Source organism: Populus nigra, chromosome 4 (genome assembly GCF_951802175.1).
Source record: "Populus nigra chromosome 4, ddPopNigr1.1, whole genome shotgun sequence".
NCBI lineage: Eukaryota > Viridiplantae > Streptophyta > Magnoliopsida > Malpighiales > Salicaceae > Populus > Populus nigra.
The window spans coordinates 3358040-3378039 of record NC_084855.1 but is presented as its reverse complement, the minus strand read 5'-3'; the positions used below and the strand labels follow the sequence as shown (position 1 = coordinate 3378039).

The 20000-nt window shown below is 34.0% G+C and overlaps 3 protein-coding genes across 6 annotated transcripts; all 3 read right to left on the bottom strand.

Moving 5' to 3' along the window:
* Positions 1-5365: 5365 nt before the first annotated feature.
* On the bottom strand, positions 5366-8464 carry LOC133691219 (uncharacterized). Of its 3 annotated transcripts, none has more exons than XM_062111629.1 (8): positions 7744-8464; positions 7421-7599; positions 7069-7183; positions 6864-6977; positions 6474-6752; positions 6246-6359; positions 5781-5853; positions 5366-5684 (listed from the first exon to the last, which is right to left on the bottom strand). In XM_062111629.1, exons 3-8 carry the CDS (start codon positions 7129-7131, stop codon positions 5647-5649), a joined length of 681 nt encoding a protein of 226 aa, XP_061967613.1. In that variant the 5' UTR covers positions 7132-7183; positions 7421-7599; positions 7744-8464; the 3' UTR covers positions 5366-5646. The 3 variants fall into 3 exon arrangements, with proteins under 3 accessions (XP_061967613.1, XP_061967611.1, XP_061967612.1); XM_062111627.1 differs by having other exon boundaries at positions 7069-7152; positions 7744-8457; XM_062111628.1 differs by lacking the exon at positions 7744-8464 and having other exon boundaries at positions 7069-7152; positions 7421-7696.
* Positions 8465-9034: 570 nt separating this feature from the next.
* Positions 9035-13300, bottom strand: LOC133691612 (homocysteine S-methyltransferase 2-like). 2 transcript variants are annotated; one of them, XM_062112191.1, is made up of 7 exons: positions 13008-13300; positions 11594-11650; positions 11285-11514; positions 10780-10909; positions 10418-10621; positions 9616-9687; positions 9035-9541 (listed from the first exon to the last, which is right to left on the bottom strand). In XM_062112191.1, the coding sequence occupies exons 1-7, from the start codon at positions 13182-13184 to the stop codon at positions 9380-9382; spliced, it is 1032 nt and encodes a 343-aa protein (XP_061968175.1). In that variant the 5' UTR covers positions 13185-13300; the 3' UTR covers positions 9035-9379. The 2 variants fall into 2 exon arrangements, with proteins under 2 accessions (XP_061968175.1, XP_061968176.1); XM_062112192.1 differs by having other exon boundaries at positions 12985-13184.
* An 868-nt stretch (positions 13301-14168) lies between these two features.
* Positions 14169-19203, bottom strand: LOC133691611 (serine/threonine-protein kinase STY13-like). The gene is made up of 6 exons (XM_062112190.1): positions 18406-19203; positions 16099-16220; positions 15696-15904; positions 15441-15615; positions 15218-15352; positions 14169-14647 (listed from the first exon to the last, which is right to left on the bottom strand). The coding sequence occupies exons 1-6, from the start codon at positions 18755-18757 to the stop codon at positions 14441-14443; spliced, it is 1200 nt and encodes a 399-aa protein (XP_061968174.1). The 5' UTR covers positions 18758-19203; the 3' UTR covers positions 14169-14440.
* Positions 19204-20000: the final 797 nt, after the last annotated feature.

Below are 20000 nucleotides of genomic sequence, written 5' to 3'. Positions count from 1 at the left end.
AATCATGCATACTTTTGTGATTTGGTGGTTGGTAATGGTGCTTCCCATTCTATGAATCTCTACAGCATGTTCTTGTTTGCTGCTTCTGTGAAGATGTCCAAGGAATAATTTTAGTATTAAACAGTAATTAAAACAAGAGGGGCCTTCAGTGTATGATAATTAGGATTAAAAATCGAAAAGGTGAGAATTGATGCCGGCCCAATCAGGCTCTTACTGGCTCCAAAATCAAAACCAGAGAGAAAGACAGAGGAATGCGCTGTTGCATGTAAGATTTTCTGGGGATGGGGCTCTTGAACACTGCATAACACAACGCACACTGTAGGAACATTAATTTTGACAGGCCCTGGCTTTAATGGCAAATCTTCCCCACAAGTGTCCAACAAATGTAAATATAAGAAGACTGGGATCTAAATTAAAGACCATTGGGGCCCTGTTTTTAAATGCTCATCCAGAGGGCAGGAGGGGATTCTCATTCTCTGTCTGGAGATCTTCCTCTGTGTGTACATGTACGTGTATATTAGCAAACTATTTTCATTAAAATGGTATCCAAGAGGAGAATTTTCTTTTAAAAAAATTAACATGGTTTTTTTATATATATATAAAATAAAACAAATAAAAAATATTTTAAAAAATAGCACCATAATAATAAAAAAATATCAACATCGATTTTTCATGGTATTTTTTAAAATATTTTTTTGTTAATAAAAAACAATATAACACCTATGCTGGTTTGAAAAAATACCCCAGCGAGTAAGAGGACACCGTACATATACTTGGATTCAATAGAGATACGATTGTATTTATGAACCCTCAAATATTTATTTCATGGCCTGTGCCTTATCAAATCGCCACGTAGGATTAGACCAGCAGCCGTCAGATTATTTACATAAATGGATATAGCGCAGTAAAATAAAATATTTTTAAAGTCAGTATAATTATTAAAAAAAAAGAAGTAAATTATTACAGTGATTAGCATGCGTAGATAGCATATACGTACCTAGGTATATTGCGCATGTAGTATCTGTGCAATTCAAACTTCTTTTTTTCTAGCAAATTAATTCATCCTCTCATAAAATAATATGCATATTTTGTATTTTTAATCATTTTATAGTTATTATTTCTTTATAAAACATAGGACAAATTAATTCGTTTAGAAAAGAACTCTCTTTTCCTCAAAAACATGTCATAAATTAGGTCTCTTCTTCTTCAACAATGTTTTTATGGTCCTCTTATCCATAACTTTCGGAACTTTATTGCTCATTCAAACTACAATAGCAAAAATTAAAAAAAAAAAAAAACCACCACTGAATCCTAAGTACATGCTAGCAACTAGGATTTTTTGTTTTTTTTGTTTTTTAATATCCATTTATCAAGCGTGCTGGTGCAACAAAAGACATGTTTCGAAAACTGCCTTGCCACCTTGTTCGAATTGAACGAAAAACAGCGATGTATAGGTTAACGAGGCAGTCAAAGGATGATGTTTGATTTGTACTTTGGGCAAAGTTTCTGCTCATTGTAGGAATTTGATTTCCTTTCTGTTTCTTTTTGCTTTTTCAGCTTTAAAAACACCCCCTCTCAAGCCAGCTTCTTTCCCTAGCACAGATTTCACCTTAAACCCGTTTCAAGATTGTGTTGATTTGGGCCTTTTATGCTTTGAATTGGAGTGAGATAGGCTTTGTGTCCTTGAGTCATCCTACCCGCTAACCTATCCACATTTGCTCATTACTTTAATTATGCCTCTAACCTAATTACGAGCCGAGCTGAATCGATTATATTTTGAATTTATTTTTTATTAATTATAAGTTTGAGTTTTTTTAGAGTTATTGAATGCTTACATGATTATTAATTTCAGAATATATAAAATTAATCAAGATGTATATAAACTAGTTTGGACATTCATATTAATTAAAAAAATATATGGCTCTACCCCAGCTAAAGAAAAAATCAAATCAAAGGCAACATAAGAAAGCTGATCCCGCCATTGCTAAATTCTTACCCAATTTTTGTTTTTCATTTTTTGAACAAGAATGGTTTTCATGCAACACCCAAAGGGAATGATTGCGGACTTCACTCTTTTGTTACGGAAAAATAAGTAAAATGTTTAGTAATTTAGTTAGAAAAAACAAATTAAAATTGGCCAGAGTCATGGTTAAAGATGGGAAAAGAAAAGAAGCAAAGCATCATCAAGGGTAGCTCTTGGTGCAACACCATCCAATCCACAGGACACTATCTCTACGAGCACAGCATAAAGAAACAGCCTGTGGATTTCCCTAAAGAAGATCAGATATGGTTCAGTTTGCAAAGCTGTGTGGAAGTGAACGATGCACGAGGTTTGTAGTTGGTGCCCTCCATTTATGGTTTCCCAAGGGCCACTATCACTGACCCCTTCCTTCACATGGATCGCTTGGCAAGGGACAGACGGAAAATATGGAGTAAACATGAGGGAGACAGACACAATTTAAGCTATATATGCAGGAAACAATAGATTGCTTTTAAAAATATTTTTAAAAAAAATATAATAAAATAATATTTTAATTTTTAATATTAGTATATCAAAATAAACTAAAATTATTTTAAAAAAATTCAAAATAAATGAAACAGCTGTTCAAATAGTGCGCAAAACATGACTCTCAATTCTGTGAATCAAAAGACAAACACACGTAAAGGCACATGTGTGAAGCCAAGTGAGGGGAATGCGATCTTTTAATGATACTGACATTAAATGATATCCAAAGGGGATATAGCCATAGACCATAAATGTTATCTGCTTTGTCGCGAGCTCAGTAAATGTTTTTTTTGATATAAAAAAATTTTTAGGCTAAAAAAAATCCAATTCTTGAGTTTAAAATTATTTAAATGGTAGTTTAAATAATATAAAAAACAATAATAAATAAATTTAAAAGAAAAAAATGAAAAAAAATAAAAAAAATCATACCTGAACCTACCTAGTTTATCAAACAATTCAATACTAACCTAATAGATAAAAATAACAAAAAAAAATTTCAAAAAAAAAGAGAATATCATCTTAAAAAAAAAACCAAGAAAATCTAGGCAAACCTTCTAAATATAGTCTAATTTAAAAAACTTGAAACTTGTTAAATCTTGGACTCAAGTTCAATCAAGAAGGTTATAACTATTAGCCAATTTAATTTTAAATGATAAAATTATTAAAAAAAAATTAATTAAAAAACCTACAAAAGCAAAAAAAAAAACAACAATACAAATAATGAGCATAAAATTTGAGAGAAAAACACCAAATGAGGATGAAATTTTAAAAAAAAAATTAAAATAATCCCGAACAAAATAAATAGCAATTAAAAAAATAAGTGTCAAATTTGAAAGATTAAAAAGTTATAGGGAATGAAATTTAAAAACATTTGTAATCTAATAAGTTATTTATATATTAAAAAATAGTAAAAGGTGAAATTGAAAAAAATTATAGAGAGCTAACCTAGTAGAATCAAACTCAAAAGATAAGAAAACAAAACCCCAAAAAAATATTTAAGAAAAGGAAAAAAAAAAAAAAGCAAACTTGGACCAACTTTCTAAATCTGATCTGATTTCTAAAACCTGAAACTTGTGAAATCTTGAACTTGAATTTAATAAAAAAACTTAACTTTTAATAACTTTAATTTTGAAGAATGAAATCGCGAAAAAAAATATTAACAAAACAAAATGAATGTGGATAAAATTTATTAGAAAAAAAAACTTGAGGAGGATGAAATTTGAAAAAAAAATATGATCCCAAATAAAATAATTTGCAATTAAAAGAATGATGGTCAAATTTAAAAAATTAAAATTATTGGGGTGAAATTGAAAAACATTTGTAATTTGATAAATTATTTATAGATTAAAAATGAAAGGGGATGAAATAGAAAGAAATTATTGATTGCTAACCCAGTAAAATCAAAAAGCAAAAAATAACAAAACAAACAAAAGATTAAAAAAAAAACAAGAAAACATTATTTTAGAAAAAGATAAAAAAAAATCCAAGTAAATCTCTTAATCCTGATCTAATCTCTAAAACCGCAATTTGTGAAATCTAACCCGGATTTAATCAAGAAGCCTAATTTTCAATCAATTTAATTTTGAAGGATGAGATCGGTAAAAAATATTAAAAAAACCTTGGAAAAACAACAAAAATAATAAGAAAAAAAATTGATAGAAAAAACCCAATAAAGATGCAATTTAAAAAAAAATAGAAAACATTTGTAAATCCAGGCTAATATCCTAAACCTGATCAAATTTTAAAAACTCACAACCTATAAAACCCTAGATCCAAATCCAATTAAGAAGTTTATTATGAGTCAATTTAAAAATATCAATTTTAAAAACTTGTCAAAACAACAAAATTGACAATCAAAAGAATAAAGATTAAATTTGACATGAAAAAAAAAAAAAAAACAAAGAAGTGTGAAATCATAAAATAAAATCAGTTACGATTTAAAATAAAAACTTGTCAAAAAACAATTGACAATAAAAAAATAAAGATTAAATTTGACATGAAAAAAAAAAACAAAAGAGGGTGAAATCATAAAATAAAATAATTTATGATTTAAAATAAAAACTTGTTAAAGCTAGAAAATTAACAATCAAAAGAATAAGGATTAAATTTGATAGAAAAAAATGCAAAGGAGAGTGAAATTCATAAAACAAAATCAATTAAAAAAATAATTCCAAACAAAAAAATTAAGGAGTAAATTCAATAAATTATTCAAGATAAATAACTGATAATAAAAAGAAAAAAAACCGAATATGAAGAACTAACAACTTAAAGGGCTATTCTTGAATTTTTAAAGGGCTGACGCAAAAATCTAAGTGGGGGGAGAAAGAAGAATGAGAGGGGAGAAATGATTGTCGGTGCCAACCGTCGTGAATTTTAAAACACGCGCCACCTCATATGATCGGGGACGCCGAGACCTTTCAAACACCACCCTGGAAGGGAATGTTTGGCGGCTAAACGATCCCTAACACGCTACTCGAACAGAGTAATTATGTGAAATAACAATGTTCCTGAACACCCTTGAAATTTATAATAAAAACAATATAAAATAACAAAAAAAAATCTTTATGTGAGAATTCAATTAGTTGTCTTTAAAGCGTAAAGTAATTATACTATTCTAAAAATTAAAAATATCTTTGAGTTGCAGGTATTAGATTATTTTATTACAAGGTTAAATGAATAATTTTAGTATACATTAAAAAACAAAATTACCAAACTAACCCTATACAATTAACAAAAAAACAATTGTGACATGATGAAAAATGTTTTCTCTGGCTGTAGTTCTTAGGAGTTGTCAGGAACGCTCCATAAAACCTCTATACAAAGCAAAAGGTTATGCGATTCAAACTCGATGGCAAAATCTTTAAACAATCTCGTACATGATATGATATATCGGATTTGTCATGTAAATGACCAACTCAAGATCATTTGATTTGGATACATCAACTGTTTTAGCGGTAGATTGTCATGAATAGAAACCTATTGAACCTCTGGCCGAACATGAAAACTTGTTTCATAAATCACAACTTGTAGGTAAACGCACATGCATAAGAATACAGAAGCGAATATAAATTGTCATAATGTTGATTACTTCAACGGGCACCACTTCCTCTTACCTAATGCGGAACAAATAGTGGAAAAGTTTATCCAATCATGGTGCGCTTTCGACCTCTTTGTCGAACTGTAATAGGTTGTAAAAGACAAAAAATAAATGAGAATAGCATAACTAGAAAAAAAAAAGTTGAAAAGATGATCAATTAGAAGAGCCAGGTTGGACCTTGAGCTAGCTTGTTCAATGTTGATGACCACTGTTTTGAGGACTTCCTGTACCCGGCCAGTATGCGATCCATCTGTACAAGAAAACAGAACATTAGCAAAGTTCCATTTGCAGGATTCTACTCAGTTCCATTTTAACTTCACAAACAGTAAAAGAGAAAACTATCAAAAAGAACTTTAAGAGCATAAGATTCAGCAGTTGCTTTAACAAGTTCACCATGACAATTTGTTTAAACCTGGCTCATTTCTGCATTTCTATTCCAGTACCAACTAAAAAGGTGAAACTCAAGCAAAATTCTAAATAGGTTTACTGTTTGATTCTTGATGTATTTAAAATCCATGGCAATTTCTCAAATAGTTTCTTTACATTCTCGATGCATCCAAACTCCTATTCCTTGCGCCTTGTCAGCAATCCAAGATAGTATACATGAAATTAAGATATGATGAAAATTTAGTCTTGGCTCACCACATTCCCACATGAAGAATGCATTGAAAGTAAGGCTCGTTCCAGTACATATAAATCAACAGCTTTATCTTCAGGAAGGGTTGAAGTGAAGCTCAAGCCAAAATCAATCATGACCTGAGAGAAGATATTTCCGGTTGTGATACAGGAGATACAGTAACAATCAAGCATAAAATCAGAGAAAACAAGGATTCCTTCGCCCCCCCAACATTAACAGATAATAGAACTCACCAATTGATTGGTACCAGTCCGAATTAGCATATTTGATGTTGTCAAGTCACCATGAATAAGACCACCATCATGTAGTTTTCCAATTGAATCACCAATTTGCATTGCGATGTCATCCAATCGTTCTTCCACAACGCCATTTAGCCCAAATTCAAGAAAGATATCTTTCACAGAAGGACCCTCAACATACTCAAATGTTAGAGCGTGCAGAAGTGGATCCACAGCATACAACACAGGGGTAGACACCCCTAGTCGTCTCGCCTTCGTCATACACCTGGCTTCCTGCTCCCAGGTTTATACAAAAAAAAAAAAAGAGGTTCAAAATTGCTTTAACAAATTTTGTAGCGAAAACCAGTGAAGAAAGACCTTATGGTAAGAAAAAATCTCCCTCACCGCATTTAAACGCTTGATAGTAAGTTTAGAATCCAAAGTTGGATGCCTATACTTCTTCGAGAAACGTTCCTTAACAATAGACCTCCTCCCAACAAAGCTTGACTCAAAAACCCTCTGAAACAGAACAATCAAACAAGCATAGGCTATCGCATCCTGTAACATTAGCAATATCATGAGAGAGAAACAATGTTAGAACTGAACTCACCGCTTCAGCTCCCTGTTTGATCAGAATGAGGGAGCTATCTTTGACGTCTGCATCTATCTCCATAATCTTCTGTATCCCCACAATCTTGCCATTTGTATAAATTAGAAGCAACAAACTATCATTTTTCCCAACCAAAAGAGAAAAGGAAATTAATTTTCACAAAAAATATTTTTTTCCCTTTTTTGTATTCTCTTCCAGACTTGCAGAGTGACACTAAAGGTAAGTCAAGGCAAAAGTATGAAAAAGGTAAAGCAATTCCATATCTCTTGTAGCAAAAAAAACAGAGAGAGACGAAACGGTAAAATAGAATTCCTTGATGAATGATTATAGAGAAGAAGAGTCTGAGAGGTACCTATGTAGTGTTTAATAGAGCTACAGAGCAGCCGCAACGGGGAAGCGGAGACACACGGATGCTGCTTACTCCTTAACCCTCTGGCTTCAATTTCCCTCCTCCAACTTTCTTGGCGCAAGCTAGAGAGCATCCCTTTCAACACGATGCCGTTTCCAGTAATAGAAGGGGCGTTTTCGTAACTACACTTGGAAAAAACGATGATAAATACGTGCGAAACCCTAATCTGGTTTTTAGCTACAGAACGTTGAAAAACGGAAATTAATTAAAGTCATATAGGCAATTTACACAACTAATTGCTAGTTGGTAATTAATTACACGCGAACCTAATCAGTACAACCAATGAAAAGCCTCCACGTTAGGATCCTCTCCATCACAGCATCAGACAGACACAGTAACCTGCACCGCCCCACCTCTATACCCTGCAATCCTGCCCCGAACTCAACTCCTCTCCGAGGCAGAATCAGCAATTAATTTAACATTACCAGGAGGATTTGACGTGAAAAGTAAGGAGAGGCGAGTTGGTTGAGCCAGAGAAGGCAGGTGAAGTCACCAGTCGACTGTGAATTTCAGGAATTTATTCGGTTTGATCGCAGGAGGCGGAACACCGAGGATTACAGTGCGGGAGATGGTGGTGTTAGAGAGAGGAGAGATCCAAGGCTAGGGGTTTTACGTGTGTGTTTTGCAAGTCTTTGATCCATCAGGAAAAAAAAAGTATAAAAAAGAGAAGCAATTAGCAGATATCTAATTCTTCTACACGGGGTTTAAAGAGAAGGGTGTTTATGTTAATATATTTTCGAGTGGACGGTCGTTTTGTACTGACAAAACAATGTCGTGGCTGTAGCAAAAATAAAATTGAACGAAGAAAAAGCTGTCATTCCAGCAAAAGGAGAAGAGGAAACGAGAGCTTGGTCAGGCTAGTAGGGGGAGAAGAATAATGTTGAAGAAGAGGAGGAGGTTAATGGAAAGTGGTATCTGCATTTCTTGGTGAGAGCAAAGGTTCTGCATTTACCTTGGTGACAGGATAGGAGCACTGGGAGTTTTTGGGTTCTGCATTTTGTTGCTCCTAGCTCCTGACCTGAACTGCCTTTTGACACTTTACTCTTAATTATGTTCCGGATTTTGTTGATTAAATCACCATTTATTTTTGGTGCTCGGATGTGTTTGAAAAATGCACGTGAATTAATATTTTTCTTTAGTATTTTTTTTATAATTTTAATGAATAAATATTTAAAATTAAAAAATAATATTTTAATATAATTTTAAGTTAAAAATATAAAACACATTAAGAACTCATTTAAAAAAAATATGAAGGGATTGTTTTTCGTATATAAATATATTAAAATAATATTTTTATTTTTTAAATTTTATTTTTAATATTAACACAATAAAATTAAAATGATATAAAAACATAAAATAATTGATTAAAACAAATAAAAACACATTAAGAACTTATTTTTTTTATAAATATATTAAAAATATATTTTTTTTAAAATAATTGACATGAAATAAAAAATTACCATGCCGTTAACCTTTCACTGTTATTCGAGTGGGTTAGCTTGTGGCAAGTTGCTCAGGAATCAAAATAACGTTCAAATTAAACGATTGTACAGGGGGTTATTAGATGGTGATTTGAAATACCTTATTCAACTTGAAATAATGTCTTCCAACAATACAGAAACCAAGACCGTAGATCCTCGGGTCAGCCTTGCACCGGTATTTATATATATAAAAAAAAATACGAAGAAGCTATGGATCCTCGGGTCAGAAAGAGTTCAGCAGGAGTCACTTTCTCAATACAAGTAGCTCATGAAATAGAAACCTCATCGTCTACAAAACTTCAACCCAGGCCTTGATTAGATTTGGTTAGACTCTCTCCACACCAGGGAAAAAATCTCAGACCATGCAAAGCCCTTTTCAGCATCCATGTTTGGGGTTGGAATTACATTATCCTCTCCGTGGTCACTGCGAGGATAGAGCAGCAGATCTATTGGGAAGAGTCTTGTATATGGCTCTGATAGTATGAGGAGTTGTTCTACAACAGCCTCCAACAAGAGCAGCCCCGATCTCACACCATTTGTTTACATATGATACAAAATCTTGATCCGATATGCCAGTATTTTGCTGCAACCGAGAGTGAGTTGACACAGTTAAATTTAAGAAAAGTATTTCTTACAAACAAGGCAAAATGAACTCACCACCCATTCCTTTCGATCGCCATCGTAACTCTCACCGCTGTTGGGATAAATAAGTATCGGTTTCGTGGTCACCTGATAAAATCACACAGTGCCAGACACACGTTAACTTTAATTCTAATGCTGATAAATATGCTAAACACATGGAATCAATTCTTATTATTGTATCCAGCAACTATTTTAACATAGAAATCATAAATTCAAGGGGCAGGTGGTATTGCTGTTGCCTACAGTATAACCCCCCACCCAAGTGATCCATTACCACATTCTTTATACCAACATTGCATAGTGGAATATAGTGCAAGACCATTCTGGACATAGAAAAAAACCATCAATATCATCTTACATCTCTAAAAACCAAGGAGCTTATCACGATTGTAAAATTCTTAAAATTCAATTCTAAATTCAATCAAAGTTCCTGACTTTTTAACTAAAGAAAAATTGTGATAATTTTAAGTTCACACACTGTTGCAGAAATTAGGCAATTGTTAATAAATTTACCACACATAAAAAATTAACCCTGGTGTAGTCATTGACAACTAATTTGATACCATTTTGAGGACATAGATTGCGAGTATTGTCTTAGGTTCTTCTTGCTTCATAATTATTTATATTTCTAGCATGGGATCAAATAAGTTCATTAACAAAATACTGAGTTTCAATGATCATTTATTGTACAAATGAATAGCTTTTTATATCAGATGGAGATACTTATGACAACCAATAATGAACACTGAAGTTCTGTGATTTATTAAGAGCATTTAAAAATGATAAGAAAAGAATAGAAGGAACACGAAAAGCATACCTTCTTAATGGACAGAATCAGTTCATGAATAAACCTAGGAGGCGTGCAGTTGATTCCCACAGCAACTGCATTCTTGCATGATTCGGCAATGGAGGCACATTCAAGCAAAGAGTCACCGCTGACTACATTAATGCCATCCTTAGAGTTAAAAGAGAACCATGCAGGGATCTTTATGTCTTCTTCCTCCAAGAGCTCGGCATATGCCTACACAAAACAAAGACCTAGTCAAAGGGAAAATAAACACAACAATGAATTGTGGCACCAGTATTAACTCCATTTCCTATTTCTTAGATTTGATCATGGCATTCCTCTACGAGCAAGAAATTAAGATAATGCAACATGACAAAGGGTTCGATCAATACCTGAGCTTCTACCTTATTTGGAACTGTTTCAAATGCTATGAGGTCAGCACCTGATTCTGCTAGGATCTGTACTCTTCTGCGATGAAAATCTTTCAAGGTTTCAAGGGTAATCGCATCACCATAATTCCCACTGTAAAGGGAAAACAACAATTAGAGATAGAAAAACTATACTTTAGAGTTTTCTTACGTGAAGGACAGTAGGACAGCCTCATTGAGCAAAGACAGTGAACCACATTCCAATGCCATCAAGCTTATGACCATGGCCATTTACTCAGATTCAGTAAAGAACCCTTAAGATTTAGTCTCCACATCACTATTAGAATAAAAAAGAAAATAACTAAAATTTTCTAAGATCCAATAAAGCACTCCGAAGATTAAGTCTCCACAAAGCTTTTAGAATTAAAGTGCATATAACTAAGACACATGACTGTCAATTGGTGCTTGATACAAATAGATATAGGCAGTGATGCGGCTCATGCAATGACTTAGTTAGAGGTCAACTCACCTGTACTCGGATCCATCAGCTAAATAAGCTCCATAGCTTCCAACAGAAGCTGCAACTAAAATAGGTCGATGTTTCAGAACCCTACCATCATCACTTCCATCAGGAGAACCTTCTCTGCATCTACCATAATATATATCCCGTGCCTCACAAGCAATTACCACACATTTCCTGAGCAAGGCTTCGCTGTCTCCTCTGGAAAAACCTTTTGCCTCGAATCCCTGAATGGTGGCCTGTCCACATTCAAGCGAAACTGAGCGTAAGTTCCACAGAGAGAGAGAGAGAGAGAGAGATATATATCATTGTTGTTACCTGATAAGATGCTGTGATGATAATATCTGCACCAGCTTCAAGATAGTCAAGGTGTACCTGCTCAATCAAGCAACACATTAACCAATGGAACGATACCACATCAGCATTCCATATGATTTCATGTAGAGCTAAAAATATTTTGAAAAGATTGCTAAATAAAAAAAGAAGGCAGCAACTCCTAATATGTTAGTTATTGATCCATTATCGATATGGATAACACATGAATCCTATGAATTGCATTTAGGTTTCCAAAACAGAGCTTCTATTAATGGAATCGATAAAATACTGTTTCCAGTACCAATTACAGACATTTAAAACCTTTTCTCCATAAAAAGTTAAGTAGAAAAAAACTTGCAGTTAAATGGAATTTTTCGTAAGATGAAAGTCATTGTGATTTCTGGGAATTAAACTTGTTTCCTATTACGTTAATTTATTTTCCTTTTTATATATACATTAATTATATTTCTCATGCATAAAGTTTTAGGGATATATTTTTCTTGGGCTAAAATGAACAATTTAAGTAAGAAAAGCAAAAATTTCACAAATACAATCAATGTCGGTAAATAGAAGATTCTGGCATATCATCACTAAAAAGGGGTTGGAAAAAAATGAGCGTGATGTTTTATGTATTTAATGTTCAAAACCAATGGATGCTTGTCCAAGTTCAACGTTCAATCCTTAGATCAACACACTTAAAATTACTTACAATTGTGTATTCTTGGAACAAATAAAAAAAAACCAGAGTGGTCCAATATCATAAAAATAAAATAAGAAAGCAGGGTGGTTCAACTTTGGTACGGTATACTACATTAAATTCTATGAAATCGCTGCCAAATTCCAACCAGTACAAAACAGCATAGCTGAGTGATTGTAGCCAAGTAAGCTAAAAAGAAAAGTGATAATTCATATCTACTGAGTCTATGCACTACCAAACAACAATCAAATCTAAAAAGCTGATTCCAGAAACACAAACCCACGCCCAGTCATAGATGGATATAGCTGAAAACAGCCCACATGGCGGTCCGTACTCTTCACCAATTTAATTTAATTCTATCACCGCCCCATCTCTGTTGCAAGCTGCTGCCACTCATTCACAATCAAAATCTCCAATTTGACCCCCCCCCCCTCCCATTTCTCTCCAAGGGTTCTAAAATCACAGATTCCCCTTTTCGTGACATGAATTCTAAATTTCTGTCAGCGAAAATAACACAATTTTTTCTTTCTTAGTTAAGTCTTAGATTATTTTATTATTATTATTTGAATTACAAAAAAGATTGTAGGGTCTAAAGGCACCATTTGGTCCGCACTTAAAAGAGAAAAGGATACACGAAAACTAAAGCAGAGGCAACATCAATTTCAACGGAAACAGAAACACATCGGGGTGTGCGTACAGAGAGAGAAGAGAGGGGGGTACCGCACGGACGAGGTGAGGGGAAGTAAGGAGACATTTGGCGCTCCAGAGGGGATCGTTGAGGTCAGCCCCATGCCGTTCGAGCTCCGTCGCGAGACCGCCGTCGATAATGGCAACGCCACCTGATTGGCGGAGGAAATCGGTCATAAACGACGAGGTTTCGGCGGCTGGGTTGGACATCTTAAAACTTGTGTCGTTCCGGAAGTGGGTTTTTGTGTGTTTTAAAGTTGTTAGGCGCGGCAGTGTCGAGACAACAGTGAGATTGCAGTTGCGCTTTGGTTTGACAGGAGTATTTATAGAGTACAGAGGTTGTGGAAATTCACACCCAAGACTCTTACATATTAGCAATAATGTCCTTTCCACTTTGAATGTTTACTTTCCAGCCCCTAGTGTTTATAAATCTTGTATCCATATCCTTCGAGAGTCATTTAATTTAACAAAATATAGTGGTAGAGAGCTTCTTCTTTTTTTAAGAAGAACGAGGTAGATATTTAAGTATTTAAAAATTCATTAATAAATATTCTTTTTAATTTTACAATCATGTGAAATGCTGAATGATCAATCACCAATCTCCTCGTGTTAAATCATTTGAGATACGAATGCAGATGCTATAACAAGGAGAGAGTGCTGTCAAGCAGAGCTCTAATGATAATTAGCCACCATTAATCCCATCACTTTCTTCAACTCAAATCATAATCACTATCTCATCCAACCTACACGTAGAAGGGTAGCATTGGCTGCTTATCTGCCAGACCAGTGGCGGCTGATGAGGAATTCCACTCTACCAACATGAGCAATTTGCCACTTGCATTTATCCCCTCGGCCACGAGATGATTTCTACTTCTCTGACGCAATCCGTGCACGATACACCACCACTTGCTTATCCAATAATATCATCATCAAAATTGCACAAGCAAGGATCCCAAATGCTTGTCTTTAGCTGTTTTCGTAGTTGCAACATGCTTTAGCATCCTTTGATTCTCATCTTGCAGAATAATTTTACAGCACCTATCACTTGCTTCAGCTGCTTTAGTTTTAGGCAAAATATGTTCTTAGACCTACCTGATTCGACCCTTGATGAGAAAGAAAAACTCAAACTTTTGGTTACAGGCCAAATATTATTAAAATGGAAAGTTTTGATTCATTTTCATCTGCGTATACTCGTGGTTTCTAACTGCCATTCATCTTGATGTCCATGATGTACTCACAGAAAAATATACAGAATAAATGTGTAGCTCCAACATTTCCAAATTCTATAATTCTGTGCAACAAAGAAATGCAGAGCTAATATCAATACACTGATAACATGTGATGAATCAACTAGACGCAGAAATTCTCTGGCATCTAAATTCTTAGTTCATGTGCTAGAGAAACCTGCGATCTAGTGGATTGCTTCGATACTATGAGCATCAAAGACTGGTGGAAGGTAAAAGGTGTTATGGACCACGAGCTGGGGTGAAACACAAGCAGCCAGTTGATTGATCTTCAGGTAACATGCCACCCCCTTTGCTTGTATCTATTGCTTCGAGCAGCCTAACTACCTCGTCCATCTCAGGGCGCTTCTCTGGATTTGCATCCCAACATTTTCGCATGACACTTGCTAATGAACTTGGGCAACATCTAGGAATTTCTGGCCTCAAATGCTGCCAAGATCGTTTCAACATTGAAATTATCAACATAACATGGTATGTTAAAACTGCGAACAGGCTAGATTCCAAAAAGGCAATCTCCAGTGCAACCAAATTAACAGTGTAAGATGTAGTCCAACCAGGGTTGATAAAACTTGCACTAATCAGGTCACCTGGTCCTATGGATCAACATTATGATTACAATAGAAAGAACACGGCTTTAATGCTATTACTCAAATAAATAATCACACTCCCCTCAGCATCAATCATCTAGTCATGTGTGTTAATCTTTGGGTCAGCTATCTCAAGAAACAAGAGATACCTTTAGTGCTTCTGCTCATACAAAAATCAGTATTTTCACATTGCACGATAGCAGTTTTCTAGTCACATAAGTAAGTCTTTAGGTTCAACTCTGTAAGACATCATACATTATGCATCTCATAATACCATACGTAGGTGTTTTCCTCAGCATGCACCCTGGGAACTAATTGCAACTGCAGGGATCAAACTATGGGGCATTCCAAATTATAAGAAATAAAAATGGGGCCTCCCACTACAGTTATCAAAATATAAAAGCAAACAAACCTGTCGAACAACTGCAGATGAAACTTCAGCAAAACTAAGATCCGTATAAGGCATGTCACAGCAATAGATTTCCCACAAGCATATGCCAAAGCTGTATACATCACATTTCCTGTTGTAAGGCTTACCATCCAGGACCTGGACAATCACTTCGTGTTAAACTCTTTTGTAAGGATTTCATGTGAAGGGAAAACTACAACAACAGAAAAGGAAGAACAGTGGATACCTCAGGGGCCATGTATCCAAGAGTACCGGTTTCCCCAGTCATATCCCTTGGGTTCTGAGCCTCAACTCGAGCAACACCAAAATCAGCAATTTTCAAAGTTCTAGTAGCATCTAACAACATATTTTCTGTCTTAACATCACGATGTACAATCTTTTTAGAGTGAAGGTAGCTCAGACTGCAAAAGTGGATAAAACCAAACAAAATCTATAAATAAACATCGAATAACAAACATTTTAATTGAAAATATTTACTTACCCCCTAGATAAGTCCAAGGCAAGTTGAATCACAATCTTAAAGGCAAGTTTCTTTCTCCTATTTCTGATTAAAAATTTCTTAAGCGTCCCACCTGGAAGGTACTCAACAACAACACAACACGCCCTGGAAGGAGGAGAATTGACACTATCACTTGAAGAACTTTTGGAAGGGATCTTCAGGTTGGAAGTTCCCATTGAAGCTCCAACAAACTGTCATGGATTATTATAGTTATAGATTTTAAGATGATGATACAATGGCAATGCATCAAGAAAGCTTGTGATGGAAATCTATGGAACAGAACCTATCACAATAGAAAAGCAAGAAAGAACTTCGAGTGATTTTTTTATCAATGAAAGGTAACCGCAGAAGACATCAAGCCATTGATTGACAGAGTACCCTTTACCTTTGTAACATTAGGATGGTCAAGCTTATGCCAAACAGCAACCTCTTGCTTGAATGATGCCCGGAGAGCAACAGTTTCAGCAGCAGTAGCAATGCCATCCTCCCCCCAGTCCAATACCTTCACTGTAATAATTAATAGTTGGCAGTGAGGAATTTGACAAGACAAGTACGTATTGCACATTTGAAGTGGAAGTTTGATGTTTTAGGCGATTATAATAGGTTGGGTGGCGGAGTAGACAATTCACATTATCATCATGCCATAACATATACACAGACACGCTTAAAAAGTATCAAACAGACATCGTAGCTTCCTACATTAGGACCAATCTTAACAGCAATGCTATCAAACAATTTGTGGTTAAAAAAAACTTTATATGGATACTGCTTGTAAAATAATGACACCTATAACATCTATAACAAAGGAATTTCACCAAGTCTTTTTCTCATAAATTTGAAGCAAGATTATGCATGTCCTGCGAGAAACGAGAAATGAATTTGGAGGGTTACAATGCACCTCGCAATTCTAGGATTATTTCCAGTTTGTTATAAAAACATGTCATTCTATACACATCATCCACTGTCAGTACAGAACACATCATTGCACCTCTACAGAACAGCATAATTGACTCATTGTAGCAATCACATAATAGCAGGATGAAAGAAGGTTAAGGCCATTAAAACCAATAATCTGCAGGCTCAACTTGATCTTCGTTCTCCATTCAATGAACATTGTATATTCACGGTCAAAGGGACAGGAAGTGTAAATTTCAAAAAAAACAAAAACAGAAAGAAATGAGAACTTGAACAAAAAGAATGCTTTAGAACATTGACAGGGGGAAACAGAGTATTGCAATAGAAAATATCTAAAAATAAAAGTATTCAAATTCAGAATTTTTTAAATAGCTCCTTCAAAATAGAGTTTGCACTCAGTAGATTTACTTGAAATTTTGTACAATCTTTACAATTTTATTGTAACAGGTTTGCAAGGAAGGGAATGCCTCCTCTTGGGTAAAACTGAAATATTCAAAGAAATGCACGTTTTAGCATATAACCCAACTTTTCAACATCCAAGGAATTTAAATAATTTGAGAGTGGGAAGGAATCAGAAAGACACCCTTTCCTTCAGCTAAACACCGAGGATTTAAACAAATATATAACTAGTTCAAAACTCCATACAAGCACCTCAGCCAAATTTATGTGACATCGCAAAAGCTGGGTAGGTGCACTTTCCATGACTCGCTCAAGCCATGCCTTTTGCTATCTCATTCCAAACAATGAAGCACAACCAAAAAAGACGAGAAAAAAATCAAACCAGAGTATTTACTCAGATAAAAAAAATCAAGAGGGACAAAAAGAAAACTTAACCAAGGATGTTTAAGAATACTAATCCTTGGTTAAAAAAAAAGTGTCAAACGTCATGCCTTACTGTTTAACGTCAAAAGTTTTACGTTCATCTTATCTAAAAGAGATATGAACTAAAAGTCAGCTTTCCTATAAGCCTCTGAACCAGTGATGCTTCCGCCGCATACTTTTCAACCCTCTCTGCCTAAGCACTATGCACCAATAACGAATTTTATGAGCTCTCGAAAACACAATCCAGACAAAAAGAAAAAAACGTGTGCAATAAGATACATACAGTTGCAGTTATAAAAAACAACATAATTTACATGGAACGTAAAAGTTATTGTCTCGAAATGCAGTCGTCAATACCAGGACTTGTCTGGAATTGCGGTGCAATAGCTTGAGATTTTTTGAAGCTTCAAATTAATTATTTTTTTTTAATGTTTTTTATTGTTTTGATGCGTTGATAAAAATTGAATTTTAAAAAATAAAAAAATATTATTTTGATGCATTTTCAACCAAATTTTTTTTTTAAAAAACCAACATCTACCGTATCATAAAAGCCCTAGATGTCCTAACAGAGATGCTTCAAAGTGATAGATTGTCATGTGAACCTTTTATTCTGGCCCATAACATAAATGTTTTAAACATATCATCAGACTTGACATCTAAATTCCTTCACCACCTTTTTACTTTTCTACATATGAAGAAATTTACAGCTACCTACTGGCCATTTATCACAGACAGAATATTTCACAATTTCATTTCAGAAACTCATAAGGAATTCATTCAGAGCTATACTACAAAAAGTTATCAGAGGTAAACTCTCAAATTATCGAAATTTCTTTAAGTCAGCAACTAAAAATGAATAAAAAACATGAAAAGAAAAGAACTTGAATTCCAAAATTGAATGAAAATTTCCGGAAGGAAGAAGGAAAAGGAGAAAAATAAATAAAAACTGCATTACCAGCAACATCTTGGCCATCGTAATTGCCTCTATACACAACCCCATAAGTCCCATAAGCAATAACATGCCTTATATCCAATTTTCCCAAATCAATCTCCCACTCCTCCTTTCTTGTTGATTGCACTTCCATATCCCTTGACCATGCACGGCTTAAATGCTTCTCTAGCTGAACATCCCAGCTCTTGAAATCTATTTTATCTGCTCTAAAGTACATTTCTTTATTGCTCATACTACCCACTTTAGAGCCCAATTTCGTCTCTTCTGCATTTGAAACAGTTTCTGCTTCTTGATGAGTATTGCTTTTCTCTTCCTTCATTGCCCCTTCTGCTTCCTTTCCATTGCTAGATTCCATTCTTCTTCTTCTTTGTTTTTTTAAGTTTAAAGCAGAAAACTTTACTCTTATACAATTTATTTATTTGAACTATCAGCACAAGAACATACTTGACACCAGCAAACCTTCAAAATCATTTAAATCATGAAAAAATATAATCACTACACTTTATTTTTGAAATCCCAATTCACAGTTATGAAATTCGAAAAGGTTCGGAAATTAATGAAAACAGAAGCGAACAAAAAAGAAAATTAAAAGAAAAACCCTTAATATATAAATACAAAAAACCCCCACGAGAAAAGAAAAAAAAGTTATATATTGCAGAAACGAAGAGGGGAGAAAGAGAGAATAGAGGGGAATGAGAAAAGAAGGGTTTTGTGGAGGAGAATTTAAGAAGGGAAGGGAGAGGGAAAAGGAGCCAATCAAAGGAAAAAAATTTGTGTTTTTTTAAAGAGAGAAGAAAAAAAAATAAAAGCGAAGAGGCTCGAGTGGCCTGAAATAGCCGCGTGGCTGTTTCAAAAAGCAAACACTTTTTTCAACTTGTTTTTTTTTTCTCGTTCTTTTTTTTTTTAACTACTATGGCTGTTTTTTTACCTGTCACTGTCATTTTTACTCATGTTAAAAAAAAATACATGTCACTTTTAACGGAGTTACCGGTATTTTAAAGATTTACCGCGGCTTCCTCGAGATCTCGCGTGGCCAATTTGCTATCTTTTTTCTGTTTGCTTTTGCTTTTGTTTCAAGAGTGGAGTTAGCTGACTAGGGGTGTTATAAAAACAGTCACTTTGCATTATTTTACTCCACAAGACTCGTTAAAGGAGATGTAAGAGATTATGATGTAAAATATTTTATTTATAAACTTATTAAAAATATTTTTTCAAGTAAAATATACTAAAAATCAGAAACAAAAATGATATCAAACACACTAAAAATTGAATAATATAAATATTACATATGATAATTGCTAAAAATACCTAAAAATAAATATTATGGGCCTTGTAGTAGGTCATCATTTTTTAAACCCAGCTTAACCCAACTCAATTATATATCTTATATTTCTTTTATTTTTATATTTGGTAGTTTATAAATTGAGTATTTATTTTTATAAATATTATAGATTATTTACTCTTTATTTATATGCTTTTTTTTTATTTATGGAAATTTTAAAATATTATTGTTAACTTATGTTATTTATATTATGAAAGATAATAATAAAAAAAACCTCATTATAACACAAATATAGATGGAATTATAAATTAGTTAA